At 44.6% G+C, this 14,987-nt stretch overlaps 1 protein-coding gene across 4 annotated transcripts in view; it reads left to right on the top strand.

The window, feature by feature from the left end:
• The window catches only part of dlec1 (DLEC1 cilia and flagella associated protein), a 182,026-nt gene that overhangs the window by 95,903 nt on the left and 71,136 nt on the right, over positions 1-14,987 (top strand). For all 4 annotated transcript variants that reach the window (XM_072576369.1, XM_072576371.1, XM_072576368.1 and 1 more), the window contains 2 exons: positions 934-1,096; positions 8,736-8,928. In XM_072576369.1, coding sequence (XP_072432470.1) covers positions 934-1,096; positions 8,736-8,928 — 356 coding nt within the window. The remainder of the gene's footprint in view (positions 1-933; positions 1,097-8,735; positions 8,929-14,987) is intronic.

Genomic DNA, 14,987 nt, shown 5'->3' with positions numbered 1-14,987 from the left:
TGAGGTAGTGGCATTGTGGCAATGTCATTGGGTTTACAATCCAGAATCCTAGGCCAATTTTATGGGCATATGATTTTGAATTCCATGGCAGGTGACGAAATTTGAACTCAATAATGTTTCAAATAAATTAGGTCAACGTAACCACTGTAGATTGTTGTAAAATCCACCTGGTTCACTAATGTCCTTCAGGGAAGGAAACTGCCAGACCTTATCTGGTATGGATTAGTGGTGCTGGAAGAGCACAGCAGTTCAGGCAGCATCCAAGGAGCTTCGAAATCAACATTTCGGGCAAGGGCTTTTGCCCGAAACGTTGATTTCGAAGCTCCTTGGATGCTGCCTGAACTGCTGTGCTCTTCCAGCACCACTAATCCAGAATCTGGCTTCCAGCATCTGCAGTCATTGTTTTTACCTTATCTGGTCTGGTCTACACATGACTCCAGACCCACAGCAATGTGGGTGATTCCTAAATGCCCTCTGGGTAATTATGGATAGGTAATAAATGCTGTTACAGCTAACAACCTGTGAACATATAAAACAAAACAGTCTGTGGGACTAGATTATGTTGTACACAATCTATGGAAGAGTGGGTTACTTTGTACCCAGCCAATGGAAGAATTGGTTGAGTTGCTTTTGTTGATTGGTCAGTTCTTTGTCATGCAAAGAATAAAGAGCACTTGGAATGGACCAATAGAAATATATTCCTGCATAACCCAGCACTCTCAATAGGTGTAAAATAATTGAGGCTTTAACCCACAGTTTGTACAGTTAACTCACAAGGTTTGCAACCAGATTGAATTGCTATTTTCATTTAAAACAGGCAGAGTAAACCTTTTAAGTGAATTATTTTACTCAGTAAATCACACATTAGCTGACAATCAAAAAAAAAAGGCATTAACACAACTTTTCACTATTCATTTACCTGTGTCTTTGCAGGCAGTGGTCAGTGTGTTGCTTTGGAGTTCATCTCTATCTCTGGCGGAGAGAGTATAACTGCCCCAGGAGAATGTAGAGATGTAACAGCAGACCACTTTGTGCGTTTTGATGCTACCAACCCATGTGTTTGTTCTCAAAAGATACTCAGCATCCGCAATGCTACGTAAGTCTTTCCAACGTCTCAATTAGGAAGCAATTAAATCTTGGGGACTAAGGCTCCAGTCCTACCAGTGGCTTCATGCTTGAAAAAGAAACTGCCACAGATAGAGATATTCTGTGGCTTTTTATTTTGGCCAATATTCTGGAGTCATTCTGAGAATTTTGTAAATACACTAATATGGTAAATTTCCTTGACATTGTTTCTGAGGCACATTTACTAAAAGTGAAATCAGCCTACAGAGGTTGGTATCCCATCACCAAGTCGCCCTTTATTTACAAATGAAAAGTACAAAAGACTCGAGTACTACTTCATACAAAGTCAGGCACCACAGTGTCAATAACCTTTTTATGTCAATCAGGACTTCCGGTTTGGATCAGATTAGGAGCCCAATCAGGGAACTCCTATTCTATGTTCTATGCAGTCCAGCTGACTGACCTCATTACAATCGCTATAAAAAAAGCTTTCTGCATGTTTATTCTATGCAATCGTGCAAAAGACCAGCTCACACATTTTCCCTACATATCTTTACTGGAATATCTTTAGCTCACGGAAGAATTTAGGCACAGTGTAACCTGAAGTCACCTGATTCTGTGATTCTTTGGCATCAAAGTGATTTTAAGAAAATGTTCCAACTGGGGCCTGCACTTTGCTAAACTAACTTAAATGTTGCCAGTCTAAGTGCGCCTAATAATTTCTAAAGATCCAGCAGCTGAGACGGCCTTCCCACTGAGCCCACCTTGTTGTCTGATGGTTCCTCACCACTGTTCTTCATCTATGAGTTAGCTGGACTCTTAGTCACCATATGGTAGATTTGCTGCCACAACACCCCTTTTAGGTTCAGAATCACATGGCCTGCTTTTTCCAGAATGGTAGAGGAATCCAACAATAAGAAATTCTTGGAGAAAGTGAGGACTGAAGATGCTGGAGATCAGAGTCGAAGTGTGTTGCTGGGAAAGCACAGCAGGTCAGGCAGCATCCAAGGGGCAGGAAAATCAACACCTTGGGTGCTGCCTGACCTTCTGTGCTTTCCTAGCAACACACTCTTGAATAAGAAATTCTTGCCTTACAAACAATGTAGTTTATTGCATGATAGCAATCAGGTGGAAGTTATGTTGGTACTAACTGTGTCTATGACTATACTAAGTCTATGAAGAGATTTGAGATCCAGATCCTATTCACCCATTCACATTCTTAAGACATCATTATATTTGGTTGAGCATAACGTTTTCAGAACTAGATACCCAATACATCGTCTCCCCAAGTTTTTGTTTCCATTATTAACATTTCTATAATCATTTATATTATTACATTTACCTTTACCCCATTCCCTCGACCCCCAGTCTCTGACTTCACAAATTCAGGCAGTCTGGAGGAATTCACTAATCTTCCAAAGCACACTCTCTTCAGACTTGGAAGATTGGTTAGTCTTTGTCTTGTTGGGAACTGTTAACTTTGATTCTGTTCTTGACCTTGTGAAATCTATCCACTTCATCATTACACCCTTAATTGGCTACATCCCAGTCAAATATTGTTGGATGATTGGTTCACAATGGAATGCAATTCTTGTGTTTACTCTGTACAGTTCCCTGAGCTTCACAAACAATATATTATTGTGGTCTGCTGCCACTTGAACAACTGAATCTTTCCTGTTGTGGTCCCCTATCCATTCCTGTTTCCCTTTGGTTTAACTATCGTGCACAGTTATACCTATTATTGTGGACAGCCTGTTGATCCTTCAATTACGAAGATATATGTTATATCTTGCTTATATATGCTATATAATGAAGGTATTTGCCAACGTGGATTATAAAATGGAAGATAATGTATTTTAGTTTTCAGTCACCCAACTCATCAAACATCACCTGCCCCACCTGTGCCAGAAGCAATCTCTCCCTCAATGTCAGCAAAACAAAAGAGCTGGTCATTGACTTCAGGAAGCAAGGAGGAGGGCATGCCCTATCTACTCAATGCAGCTGAAGTGGAGATAGTCGAAAGCATCAAATTCCTGGGAGTGACGATCACCAACAATGTGTCCTGGTCCACCCACATTGATACGATGGTCAAAAAAGCACAACAACGCCTCTACTTCCTCAGGAGGCTAAGGAAATTTGGCACATCGGTAAAGACTCTTACCAATTTTTATTGGCAGCAAAATGGCAGCAGAGTAGGATGCTCCTGCCAAAGCTCCTCTGCTCTGCCTGTTCCTTTCTTTCCTTTTCCTATTCTTTCCTCTCTTTTTTCCTTCTTCTCTCCCCTTAGCACTGGAGGTGAATCCTGGAGCAGCGGGAGTCATCAACAGCAAGACTCTGGAGCAGTCAGCCCTGGAGTAGCACTTGGGCTGGGAGTCCCAGAGCAGTGTGAACAGTGAGCCCCTGGAGGGCCGTGAGCCTGGAACAGTGTGAGCAGTGAGCCCCTGGAGGGCTGTGAGCCTGGAACAGTGTGAACAGTGAGCCCCTGGAGGGCCGTGAGCCTGGAACAGGGTGAGCAGTGAGCCCCTGGAGGGCTGTGAGCCTGGAACAGTGTGAACAGTGAGCCCCTGGAGGATCGTGAGCCTGGAACAGTGTGAGCAGTGAGTCCCTGGAGGGCCGTGAGCCTGGAACAGTGTGAACAGTGAGCCCCTGGAGGGCTGTGAGCCTGGAACAGTGTGAACAGTGAGCCCCTGGAGGGCCGTGAGCCTGGAACAGGGTGAACAGTGAGCCCCTGGAGGGCCGTGAGCCTGGAACAGTGTGAGCAGTGAGCCCTGGTACAGCACATGGGCTGTGAGCCCCACAGGAGCACGGGGAAGCAGCCCCAGAGTATCGCACAGGCATCGGGCCCCAGGTAGCCACGAGCATGGTGGAGGCAGGATTGGAACTTGTCTCGGAGCAGCTGAGAGCCGGTACAGAGTGGACTGGGGCTTGGTGCAGAGGGGGGGGGGGGGGGGAACGGCTGTTGGACTGGGGTCTGTTGCAGGCGGTTAGACCACATGTAGAGGTCCTGCACTGAGCTGCTACACTGTAATATCTATTTGAAATTTCCTACCTTACTGTATTGTCAACCCTTTAATGATGTCCTATTTTTAACTTATTTTTCACCTCTGTAAAGTAATGCAATTACTTTTATTTCACTGCTGTATCTAGGCACTTGCACCTAAGATGTCACTGTAAGAGGCGGACATTGTACACTGACAATGGCGTACATGTGACAATAAAAGAATATTCTGTTCTACTCTATGCACCCTATCGAAAGCATTCTATCTGGATACATCATGGCTTAGTACGGCAACTGCTCTGCCCAGGATTGTAAGAAACTGCAGAGAGTTGTGAACACAGCAGAGTCCACCACACAAGCCTACCTTCCATCCATTGACTCCATCTATGTTTCTTGCTGCCTTAGAAAGGCAGCCAACATCATCAAAGACCCCTCTCACCCCAGTTATAATCTCTTCCAACCTCTTCCAAAGCTTAAGCACATGAACGAATAGATTCAAGAACAGCTTCTTCCCCACTGTTTTTAGACTCTGAATGGACCGCTCAAACATTAAATTTAATGTTGATCTCACTCTTTGTGCATCTTCTCTGCAGCTGTCACATTGTATTCCTCGCTCTGTTCTACTACCCCTATACAGTTTGTATGGTACGAACTGCCTGTACTGCAAAACAGAACTTTTCTCTGTATCTAGGATACATGTGACAATGATAAGTCAAATTTACCTTTATTCGCTGTGAAAGACAGTCAACCGTAATAAAATAGGACATTTCTTAGGCATAAATCCACTCCTCAATGTTGGGTAGGGAAATTGGAAGGTATCAGTAGTGCCTTCCACTCAGCCCTGTTAATACCCAAATGTCACAATTGATTGTAAGGTTCTTAGTCTCTTAAGATCTGACCCACGAAGTAAGCCAAGACTAGGTCTGCAGTTGGTGATCTCCAAATTTCTCTGATGTATCTTCTCTCGGATACCTTCCTGCAGCAAAGCTGGAACAACCAAGCTTTCATCAAGCATCAGTAAGTCTTCCACGGTTGTGAACTGCTGTTGATGCTCAAAATAGGTCTCAGGGCCAATTGATTCGACCTTTGATCTGGCCAACCTTCACCACAAAACCTATGAGGGGCTACACATTCTCAGTCTTTCTTCTGTTCTTGTTATAGTTGTTTGAGCTTATTTTAGTCTGCTGCCACTGCATCACAGTTATACAGTGCCCATGTACACCATTTTCTAAACAAATTTGTCATGTGTTTACGGTTATCAGTTGTCACCCTACACTAATCTGCCATCATCTGTAGCTATCCCTGAACATGTCTCGTAGGTAAATTTCATAAGGCGGTGTCCATGGACAAAATCCTCGCTAGCCTCAAGGAGACTAACAGTTTATTGTCTATTTCTATGAGTAGTTTTATGCCAAGAATACGGTCTGAAAATCTCTTGCAAGCCCATATGATTGAGAGAGCCTCGTTCTCTATGTCTGTATAATGAGCCTCTATGCCTAACAATGCCCTGATGGTCAAATACGCAGGTTTCCAACATTTTTCTGGTTGATCCTAAAACACCACTGCTCCTAAGCTTGAAGCACCAGCAACTATAGTTGTTGGAAAGGACTGAATTGTAGTGGGCCAGGGTATCTGTGGATGTCAGCACATCCTTGATCTCTCGGAAAACATTTCCCTGATGTGGATTCCACCATCAGCCTTGCATCCTCTTGAGGAGTTGTCTCAAGGGTTCAGTCAAATTGCCAAATTAAGCAAGTTTTGACTCTCTGGTTTATCATCCCTAAATCTCAGGAACTGATAGCAGACTTAGTTTTCTGTGCTTTTGCCTTTATTCCATCACTTCTGACTACATGTCCTAAGAAGTGAATAGATTCCTTAGAAAATTCACACTTAGTTTCGAGGGTGAGTCCTGGAGTTTGTAGGCATTTGGTAACTCATGCTCCTTGACAGTCTTGCTGTGTGTCATATGTCTTTAAACTTTTCAGAATATTGTATGTAATCTGTTGAAAAATGCCTGTGCTGAGGCAATCCCAAATGGCACTGTTTGTTGAGACAAACTCTCTCAGACTATTAATGTGATAATCAATCTTGGTAGCTTGTTCAATGGCACCTACCAGAACCTTTGCTTAACATCCTCCTTTAACACTGTGTTCAGTAATGCTTATCTCTAATCCTGGAAACAAATTAGGGTACATATTTTAATCAATCTGCCCAGATAAATCTTTGCAGCAGGTCGGACCTGAATCTAGGCCTTTCAGCCCTGAGGTAAGGGCACTGTATTAGAAGAGCTGAACAATTTAAGTGCTCCTGCACTGTTCAGCTTCATTGACTTTTCAAAGAACTTTGAGAGCAAAACAAGCATTCTTGCGCAAGATTGAAAATTCCTGATTTGGGAAATACATATACATGTGTTCTGAGGAAGGATCAACGGACCCGAAACATTAACTCTGATTTCTCTGCACAGATGCTGCCAGATCTGCTGAGCTTTTCCAGCAACTTCTGATTATATGACATATATATTCTTGACTGTCTTACACCCCTTGTGTACACAGTTGCTTGTAGCAAAGTTTTAATTTTGAGGAGTTTACCTCCAGGACCATGTAGTCTCACAGTGGTTGCTTGTAATCTCTGTTTCTTCACCCATGGTATACAATCTCATAGGGAATCTTATTCTGGTAACCAGCTTTAAATTATTAAGATGTCCATTGACAGAAACATCTTCTTGCTAAAACAATTAGATTATGAATACACCTGATTTATTTTTTATTGGAGATTCATCAACATCACTGTGAATAACTATTTGACCTTTTGCTGCTCTGTATATGTGTCTCAGCACATTTATGCAAGTGATCTGGTGTTTTACATATAAATTACAAAATAAAGTTGCCATAGTCCCAGAGGACCACACGACTGATCTCTCATTAGAGAGAAACAACTGGTGGCAAGTTTAACATAAGCATGACCACACCTCAGGCGAGAGACAAAGTTGAGAAGGTGTGGCTAGTAAATGAGTATGGCAGGGGATGGGAACCAAAGTGTCGGCTTAGCTGAGTCAGATTCAGGTCAAGAAACAGGAGGTAGAACAGTAGTGATGTAGTCAGCGACCTGGAAAGACAAAAGCAACGAGGATTAAAAAACATCCAGCAAAGGAAATCAATGGGGTTAAGCTATTTATACTTCAAATCAATGAGCATTGCAAACAAGGCAGATGGACAAAGAGCACAATGTTGGTCGCTGTAATGGAAACCTTGTTAACAGGGGGGCAAAATTAGCAGCTCCATATGTCTGGACATAGAGTTTTCAGGCAAATGGAGTGGGTGACAATAAAAGGAGTGGTGGTTGGGTAGCAATAATGGTTAAGAATTCAAAACCAGGGGTCATAGATTCAGTGGGGGGTGAGGTGGGTGAGGAAAAACATTTCTATGCAGAGGATAGTGGGCGTCTGAAGTTCACTGACTGAGTTGGTGGTGGAGGCAGAGACCCTAAATTCTTTCAAAACGTACCTGGATCTGCACTTTAAGTGTTGTAAGCTGCAGGGCTATGGGCTGTGTGTCGTCAGATGGGATTGGAGTCATAGAGTCATAGAAATGTACAGCACGGAAACAGACTCTTTGGTCCAACTCATCCATGCTGACCAGATATCCCAACCTAATCTAGTTCCACCTGCCAGTACCTGGCCCATATCCCTCCAAACCTTTCATATTCATATACCCATCCAAATGCCTTTTAAATGTTGTAATTGTACCGGCCCTCATTCCATACACGTACCACCCTCTGCGTGAACAAATTATCCCTTAGGTCTCTTTTATATCTTTCCCCTCTCACCCTAAGCCTATGCCCTCTAGTTCTGGACTCCCCCACCCCAGGGGAAAGACTTTGTCTACTTATCCTTTCCATGCTCCTCATGATTTTGAAAACGTCTATAAGGTCACTCCTCAGTCTCTGACGCTCCAGGGAAAACAGCCCTAGTATATTCAACCTCTCCCTATAACTCAAATCCTCCAACACTAGCAACATCCTTGTAAATCTTTTCTGAACCCTTTCAAGTTTCACAACATCTTTCCGATAGGAAGGAGACCAGAATTGCACGCAATATTCCAACAGTGGCCTAACCAATGTCCTGTACAGCTGCAACATGACCTCCCAACTCCTATACTCAATACTCTGACCGATAAGGGAAAGCATACCAAATGCCTTCTTCACTATCCTATCTACCTGGACTCCACTTTCAAGGAGTTATGAACCTGCACTCCAAGGTCTCTTTGTTCAGCAACATTCCCTAGGACCTTACCATTATGTGTATATGTCCTGCGCAGATTTGCTTTCCCAAAATGCAGCACCTCACATTTATCTAAGTTAAACTCCATCTTCCACTTCTCAGCCCATTGGCCCATCTGATCAAGATCCTGTTGTAATCTGAGGTAACCTTCACTGTCCACTCCACCTCCAATTTTGGTGTCATTAAAAGGGCATCTGAAAGACTTTGGGTTGGAATGGCCCCTTTTTGTGTTGCTGCATCATTTCTGTGGTACTATGGGACTTTTATGGTGACCTCACCCAGTAAGGGAATTGAACTCATATCTATTTGCCATCACTCTACATTGCAGACCAGCCAGTTCCCGCTCACTAATATGAAGAGTTTGAAGCTTCTGTAAATGTCCCTTGTTTCTAGGCACGTGGAGCTCCCCTTTTGCTGGCAAGTACTAAAGCCGAATCTGGTATGTCCTATTCCTGGAGAGTCAGTCGTACCCACCAACCTGGATTACGATCAGGATTTAAAATCCGCCTTTCATATCAGCCCAGATAATGGAGTTTTGGCGCCTCACCAGGATCATGAGTTCATCCTTGCTTATTTCCCGCGGGAGGTGAGAAACATTTTTCCCTCTGTCGTTCTGAAATTTCCAAATCGTTGTTCAAACTTCAATTTGCCACATCTTTCCAACTCCTTTCTATTTCCCCCATCAGCTGATAAGAGTAAACAAAAAAAATGTGTTGTTCATGGAATGTGAGTGTTGTTGGCAAGGGTAACAGTGATTGCCCATACCTAATTATCCTTGGACAGAGGGCATTTCAGAGGCCAGCTAAGAGTCAACCATATTGCTTTAGGTCTGGATGGCAGAACTCCTTCCCTAAAGGTCATAAATGAGCTAGATGGATCTTTACAACGATCAATGATGGTTTAGTGCTCCATATCACTTTGACAAGATTCTGTGATGACCAAGGTTGGAGGAGTACACTGTTTCTCTCTGGTCCCTGCCATGACTCATTGGGGTAGCATGTTGGAAATCCAATCTTGCTATTCTCAGATTCGTCACCGATGTTAAAGATTTTTGAAATGGCTTTATAAAAGTACCAAGTTAACTGATTTTCAGACCCAGTTTGATAGAAAGCATGGACCAGGTGTCAGTAATGAACAAGAATTACTATTTATTACAAGTTATTTGTCTCGAGAAACAGGGAAAGCATTATCAACCCATAGGCATGTAGCACTATTAGTTAAAACTCTATTCCTCATTGCATACACAGAAGTTCAAACATTGAAAAAAAACATTGATGAAGAGCAAACACTGGAAAGACAGGTCCATCGTCTTTGTCCTCAAATTCTAATGAGTTGGTTCTTCCCGGATCCAAACTTCTCTTCCCTGATTCCATTTAATGAGGAACATGGTGACTGCTTTACTCATGCAATGTCACAGATTGATCAATTATAAGTCACAACTTACAGCAACTGCTGAAGGAAGGATTAACTGGTTTTCTTCAGGTTTAAAGTGAGTTATAGAATCATAGAATCCCTAGTGTGAAAACAGACCATTTGGCCCAACAAGTCCACACCAACCTTCCAAACAGTATCCCACCCAGACCCATTTCCCTACCCTATATTTACCTCTGACTAATGCACCTAGCTTACACATCCCTGAACACGATGGGCAATTTAGCATGACCAATCCACCTACCTTGCACATCTTTGGGCTGTGGGAGGAAACCAGAGCACCCAGCAGAAACCCACACAGACATGGGGAGAATGTGCAAACTCCACACAGACAGTCGCCTGAGGCTGGAATCAAACCCAGGTCCCTGGCGCTGTGAGGCAGCAGTGCTAACCACTGAGCCAACATGCCGCCCTCAATTGACTGCCAAGTTCAGGGAGGCAGGTCCTGAGATGGTAGAGATCAAATCTGTTCTCAGTATCTTGGACCCAGTCCCAAGTGTTTGGTTTCCTGACAACCAATCACACGGCTGTTGGCAGGCAAAAGGCCTTTGTCATTGACAACTATTCACTAGTGCATTGACCAATCAACTTCTTCTTGCGTGCAGCTACAGTACGTGGAATCTCACACCTGCACACACACACCATGGGTGCTGGGGTAAAAATAAACACTACCGCAGTTAGGCGGTAGTGTGGGGGTTAAATTTTTAAAAACGGTACGTAGAACCCCCACGTGGCTCTCCCTGTGCAACCATTTCAATTACTACTTGTTCAAACAGTTGCCATGGGTGTCAGATTACTTACTTTCAAACCATACAGCCATTCTTTCAAAATATTAGCTTTAAAACAGTTCATTCTCATTTCAGTCTGCAATGTTCTTTTAAAAACCACAAAATAAAAAGATAGCCCTTATATTCCATTATGTTACTGATCGCAGCATAAATTTAAATGGTGTGCCCAATTATCAACATGGCTAATTATATATCTTCCCTGTATTGGGTTCAAAATAATAATATCTTTAATAAGTAATAAAATATAGAAAATAGGATCAGGAAAGGCCATTTGTCCCTTTCAGTCTATTATGCAACTCAGTATGATCATAGCTGAACATTCAACTCAGACCCCTGTTACTGCAAGACTTATCCAAACAAATTAAGATGGTTCATACAAGATCTGCAATACAAAAGTATAAATATTTACCCATCTATTTTTTTGGACTGCAGGCCTGTGACCAGCAGGGTGTGTGCTACAAGGATCAGTGCTGAGTCCATTGCTTTTTGTCATTTATATAAATGATTTAGCTGTGAACATAGGAGGTGTGGTTAGTAAGTTTGCAGATGACATGGTGATGTAGCGTACTGCGAAAAAGATTACCTCAGAGTACAACCAGTTCTTGATCAGATGAGCCAGTGGGCCAAGGGGTAGCAGATGGAGTTTAGAATCATAGAGTCATAGAGATGTACAGCATGGAAACAGACTCTTCGGTCCAACCCATCCATGCCAATCAGATATCCCAACTCAATCTAGTCCCACCTTCCAGCACCCGGCCCATATCACTCCAAACCCCTCCTATTCATATACCCATTCAAATGCCTCTTAAATGTTACAATTGTACCAGCCTCCACCGCATCCTCTGGTAGCTCATTCCACACCAGTACCACCCTCTGCGTGAAACAGTTGCCCCTTAGGTCTCTTTTATATCTTTCCCCTCTCACCCTAAGCCTATGCCCTCTAGTTCTGGACTCCCTGACCCCAGGGAAAAGACTTTGCCTATTTACCCTATCCATGCCCCTCATAATTTTGTAAATCTCTATAAGGTCACTCCTCAGCCTCCGACGCTCCAGGGAAAACAGCCCCAGCCTGTTCAGCCTCTCCCTATAGCTCAAATCCTCCAACCCTGGCAACATCCTTGTAAATCTTTTCTGAACCCTTTCAAGTTTCACAACATCTTTCCGATAGGAAGGAGACCAGAATTGCGCGCAATGTTCCAACAGTGGCCTTTTAACTTAGAAAGATGTGAGGTGCTGCATTTTAGTAAGGCAAATCAGGGCAGGACTTATACAATTAACGAGAAGGTCCTGGGGAGTGTTGCTGAACAAAGAGACCTTGGGATGCAGGTTCATAGCTCCTTGAAAGTGGAGTCATAGGTAGATAGGATAGTGAAGGTGTTTGGTACACTTGCCTTTATTGGTCAGTACATTGAGTATAGGAATTGGGAGGTCATGTTGAGTCTGTACAGGACATTGGTTAGGCGACTTTTTGAATACTGTGTTTAATTCTGGTCTCTCTACTATAGGAAATTCGTTGTGAAACTTGAAAGGGTTCAGAAAAGATTTGCAAGGATGCTGCCAGGGTTGGAGGGTTTGAGCTATAGGGAGGAGGCTGAATAACTCTGGAATAATGGGTGGCACGGTGGCTCAGTGGTTCGCACTGCTACCTCACAGGGCCAGGGTCCTGGGTTTGATCCCAGCCTCAGGTGACTATTTGTGTGGAGTTTGCACATTCTCCCTGTGTCTGCGTGGGTTTCCTCCTACAATCCAAAAATGTGCAGCTCAGGTGAATTGACCATGCTAAATTGCCCATAGTGTTAGGTGCATTAGTCAGGGGATAATGAGTCTGGATGGGTTACTCTTCGGAGGGTCGTTGTGGACTTGTTGGGCCGAAAGGCCTGTTTTTACACTGTAGGGAATCTAATCTAAAAAAACCTTAGGCTATATTTCCTGGAGCATCGGAGGCTGAGGGGTGACCTTATAGAGGTTTTTAAAATCATGAGGGGCACGGATAGGATGAATAGTGAAGGTCTATTCCCCGGAAGATCTTTTTTTAACTCGGTTCTCCTTGAAATAAAGGTCAACATTCCCTTTGCTTTCCCAGTTACTAACTAAACTTGGATGCTAGACTTTTGTGATTCATGCACAAAGTCACCCAAATTCCTCTGAGCTACAACTTTCTGCAGCGTTTCCCTTTTTAAATAATATTCAGCTCTTCTATAATTCCTGCCAAAGTGCATAGCCTCACATATCCCCAAATTATTTTCCATCTGCCACATTTTGCCCTCTTGCTTACCACTGTAGACACTTTGTGTCATCTTCTGTACCTATCTTCCTCCCTAGTTCTGTGTCATTCATATAGTTGGTGATAGTACATTCCCTTCCCTCACTCTTAATATATATTGTTTGTAATTGTGATCTAAGTGGCAATTGCTGTGGCACTCCATTAGTTACAAGTTGCCATTCTGAAAATGCCCCTTACCCCAACTTCCTGTTTTGTATTTTAGTCAATCATTTATCCATATTAATTTATTACACCCCCTACACCCCTCATAGGCTATTATTTTATCAAGTTGCCTTATGTGCAGTAGCTGAAAATGTGTTGCTGGAAAAGCGCAGCAGCTCAGGCAGTAGCCAAGGAACAGGAGAATCGACATTTCGGGCATGAGCCCTTCTTCAGGAATGAGGAAAGTGTGTCCAGCAGGCTAAGCTAAAAGGTAGGGAAGAGGGACTTGGGGGAGGGGCGTTGGAAATGCGATTGGTGGAAGGAGGTCAAGGTGAGGGTGATAGGCCGGAGTGGGGGTGGGGGCGGAGAGGTCAGGAAGAAGATTGCAGGTTAGGAAGGTGGTGCTGAGTTCGAGGGTTGGGACTGAGACAAGGTGGGGGGAGGGGAAATGAGGAAACTGGAGAAATCTGAGTTCATCCCTTGTGGTTGGAGGGTTCCTAGGCGGAAGATGAGGCGCTCTTCCTCCAGCCGTCGTGTTGCTATGGTCTGGCGATGGAGGTGTCCAAGGACCTGCATGTCCTTGGTGGAGTGGGAGGGGAGTTGAAGTGTTGAGCCACGGGGTGGTTGGGTTGGTTGGTCCGGGCGTCCCAGAGGTGTTCTCTGAAACGTTCTGCAAGTAGGCGGCCTGTCTCCCCAATATAGAGGAGGCCACATCGGGTGCAGCGGATGCAGTAAATGATGTGTGTGGAGGTGCAGGTGAATTTGTGGCGGATTTGGAAGGATCCCTTGGGGCCTTGGAGGGAAGTCAGTGGGGAAGTGTGAGCGCAAGTGGCGCAAGTTTTGCATTTCTTGCGGTTGCCGGGGAAGGTGCCGGGAGTGGAGGTTGGGTTGGTGAGGGGTGTGGACCTGACGAGGGAGTCACGGAGGGAGTGGTCTTTTCGGAACGCTGATAGGGGAGGGGAGGGAAATATATCCCTGGTGGTGGGATCCATTTGGAGGTAGCGGAAATGATGACGGGTAATACGATGTATATGAAGGTTGGTGGGGTGGTAGGTGAGGACCAGTGGGGTTCTGTCCTGGTAGCAATTGGAGGGGCGGGGCTCAAGGGCGGAGGAGCGGGAAGTGAAGGAGATGCGGTGGAGAGCATCGTCGATCACATCTGGTGGGGAATTGCGGTCTTTGAAGAAGGAGGCCATCTGGTTTGTACGGTATTGAAACTAGTCCTCCTGGGAGCAGATGCGGCAGAGACGAAGGAATTGGGAATATGGGATGGCGTTTTTACAGGGGGCAGGGTGGGAGGAGGTGTAATTTAGGTAGCTGTGGGAGTCGGTCAGTTTATAGTAAATGTCCATGTTGATTCGGTTGCCCAAGATAGAAATGGAGAGATCTAGGAAGGGAGGGAGGAGTCTGAGATGGTCCAGGTAAATTTGAGGGCGGGGTGGAAGGTGTTGGTAAAGTGGATGAACTGTTCAACCTCCTCGTGGGAGCACGAGGCAGTGCTGATACAGTCATCGATGTAGCGGAGGAAAAGGTGGGGGGTGGTGCCAGTGTAGCTGCGGAAGATGGACTGTTCCACATATCCTATGAAGAGACAGGCATAGCTGGGGCCCATGCGGGTGCCCACGGCTACTCCTTTGGTTTGGAGGAAGTGGGAGGATTGGAAAGAGAAGTTGTTCAGGGTGAGGACCAGTTCAGTCAGTCGAAGGAGGGTGTCAGTGGAAGGGTACTGGTTGGTACAGTGGGAAAGGAAGAAGTGGAGGGCTTTGAGTCCTTCGTGATGGAGCATGGAGGTGTACAGGGACTGGATGTCCACGGTAAAGATAAGGTGTTGGGGACTGGGGAAGTGAAAATCATGGAGGAGGTGGAGAGCGTGGGTGGTGTCCTGAATGTAGGTGGGGAGTTCTTGGACTAAGGGGGACAGGACCATGTCGAGGTATGCAGAGATGGGTTCGGTGGGGCAGGAGCAGGCTGAGTACCATATCAAACAACCTCTGGCATTCC

The sequence above is a fragment of the Chiloscyllium punctatum genome, chromosome 8 (assembly GCF_047496795.1).
Source record: "Chiloscyllium punctatum isolate Juve2018m chromosome 8, sChiPun1.3, whole genome shotgun sequence".
Taxonomy (NCBI): domain Eukaryota; kingdom Metazoa; phylum Chordata; class Chondrichthyes; order Orectolobiformes; family Hemiscylliidae; genus Chiloscyllium; species Chiloscyllium punctatum.
Note: the sequence above shows the minus strand (reverse complement) of the source record. Positions and strands in the feature narration are given on the sequence as shown.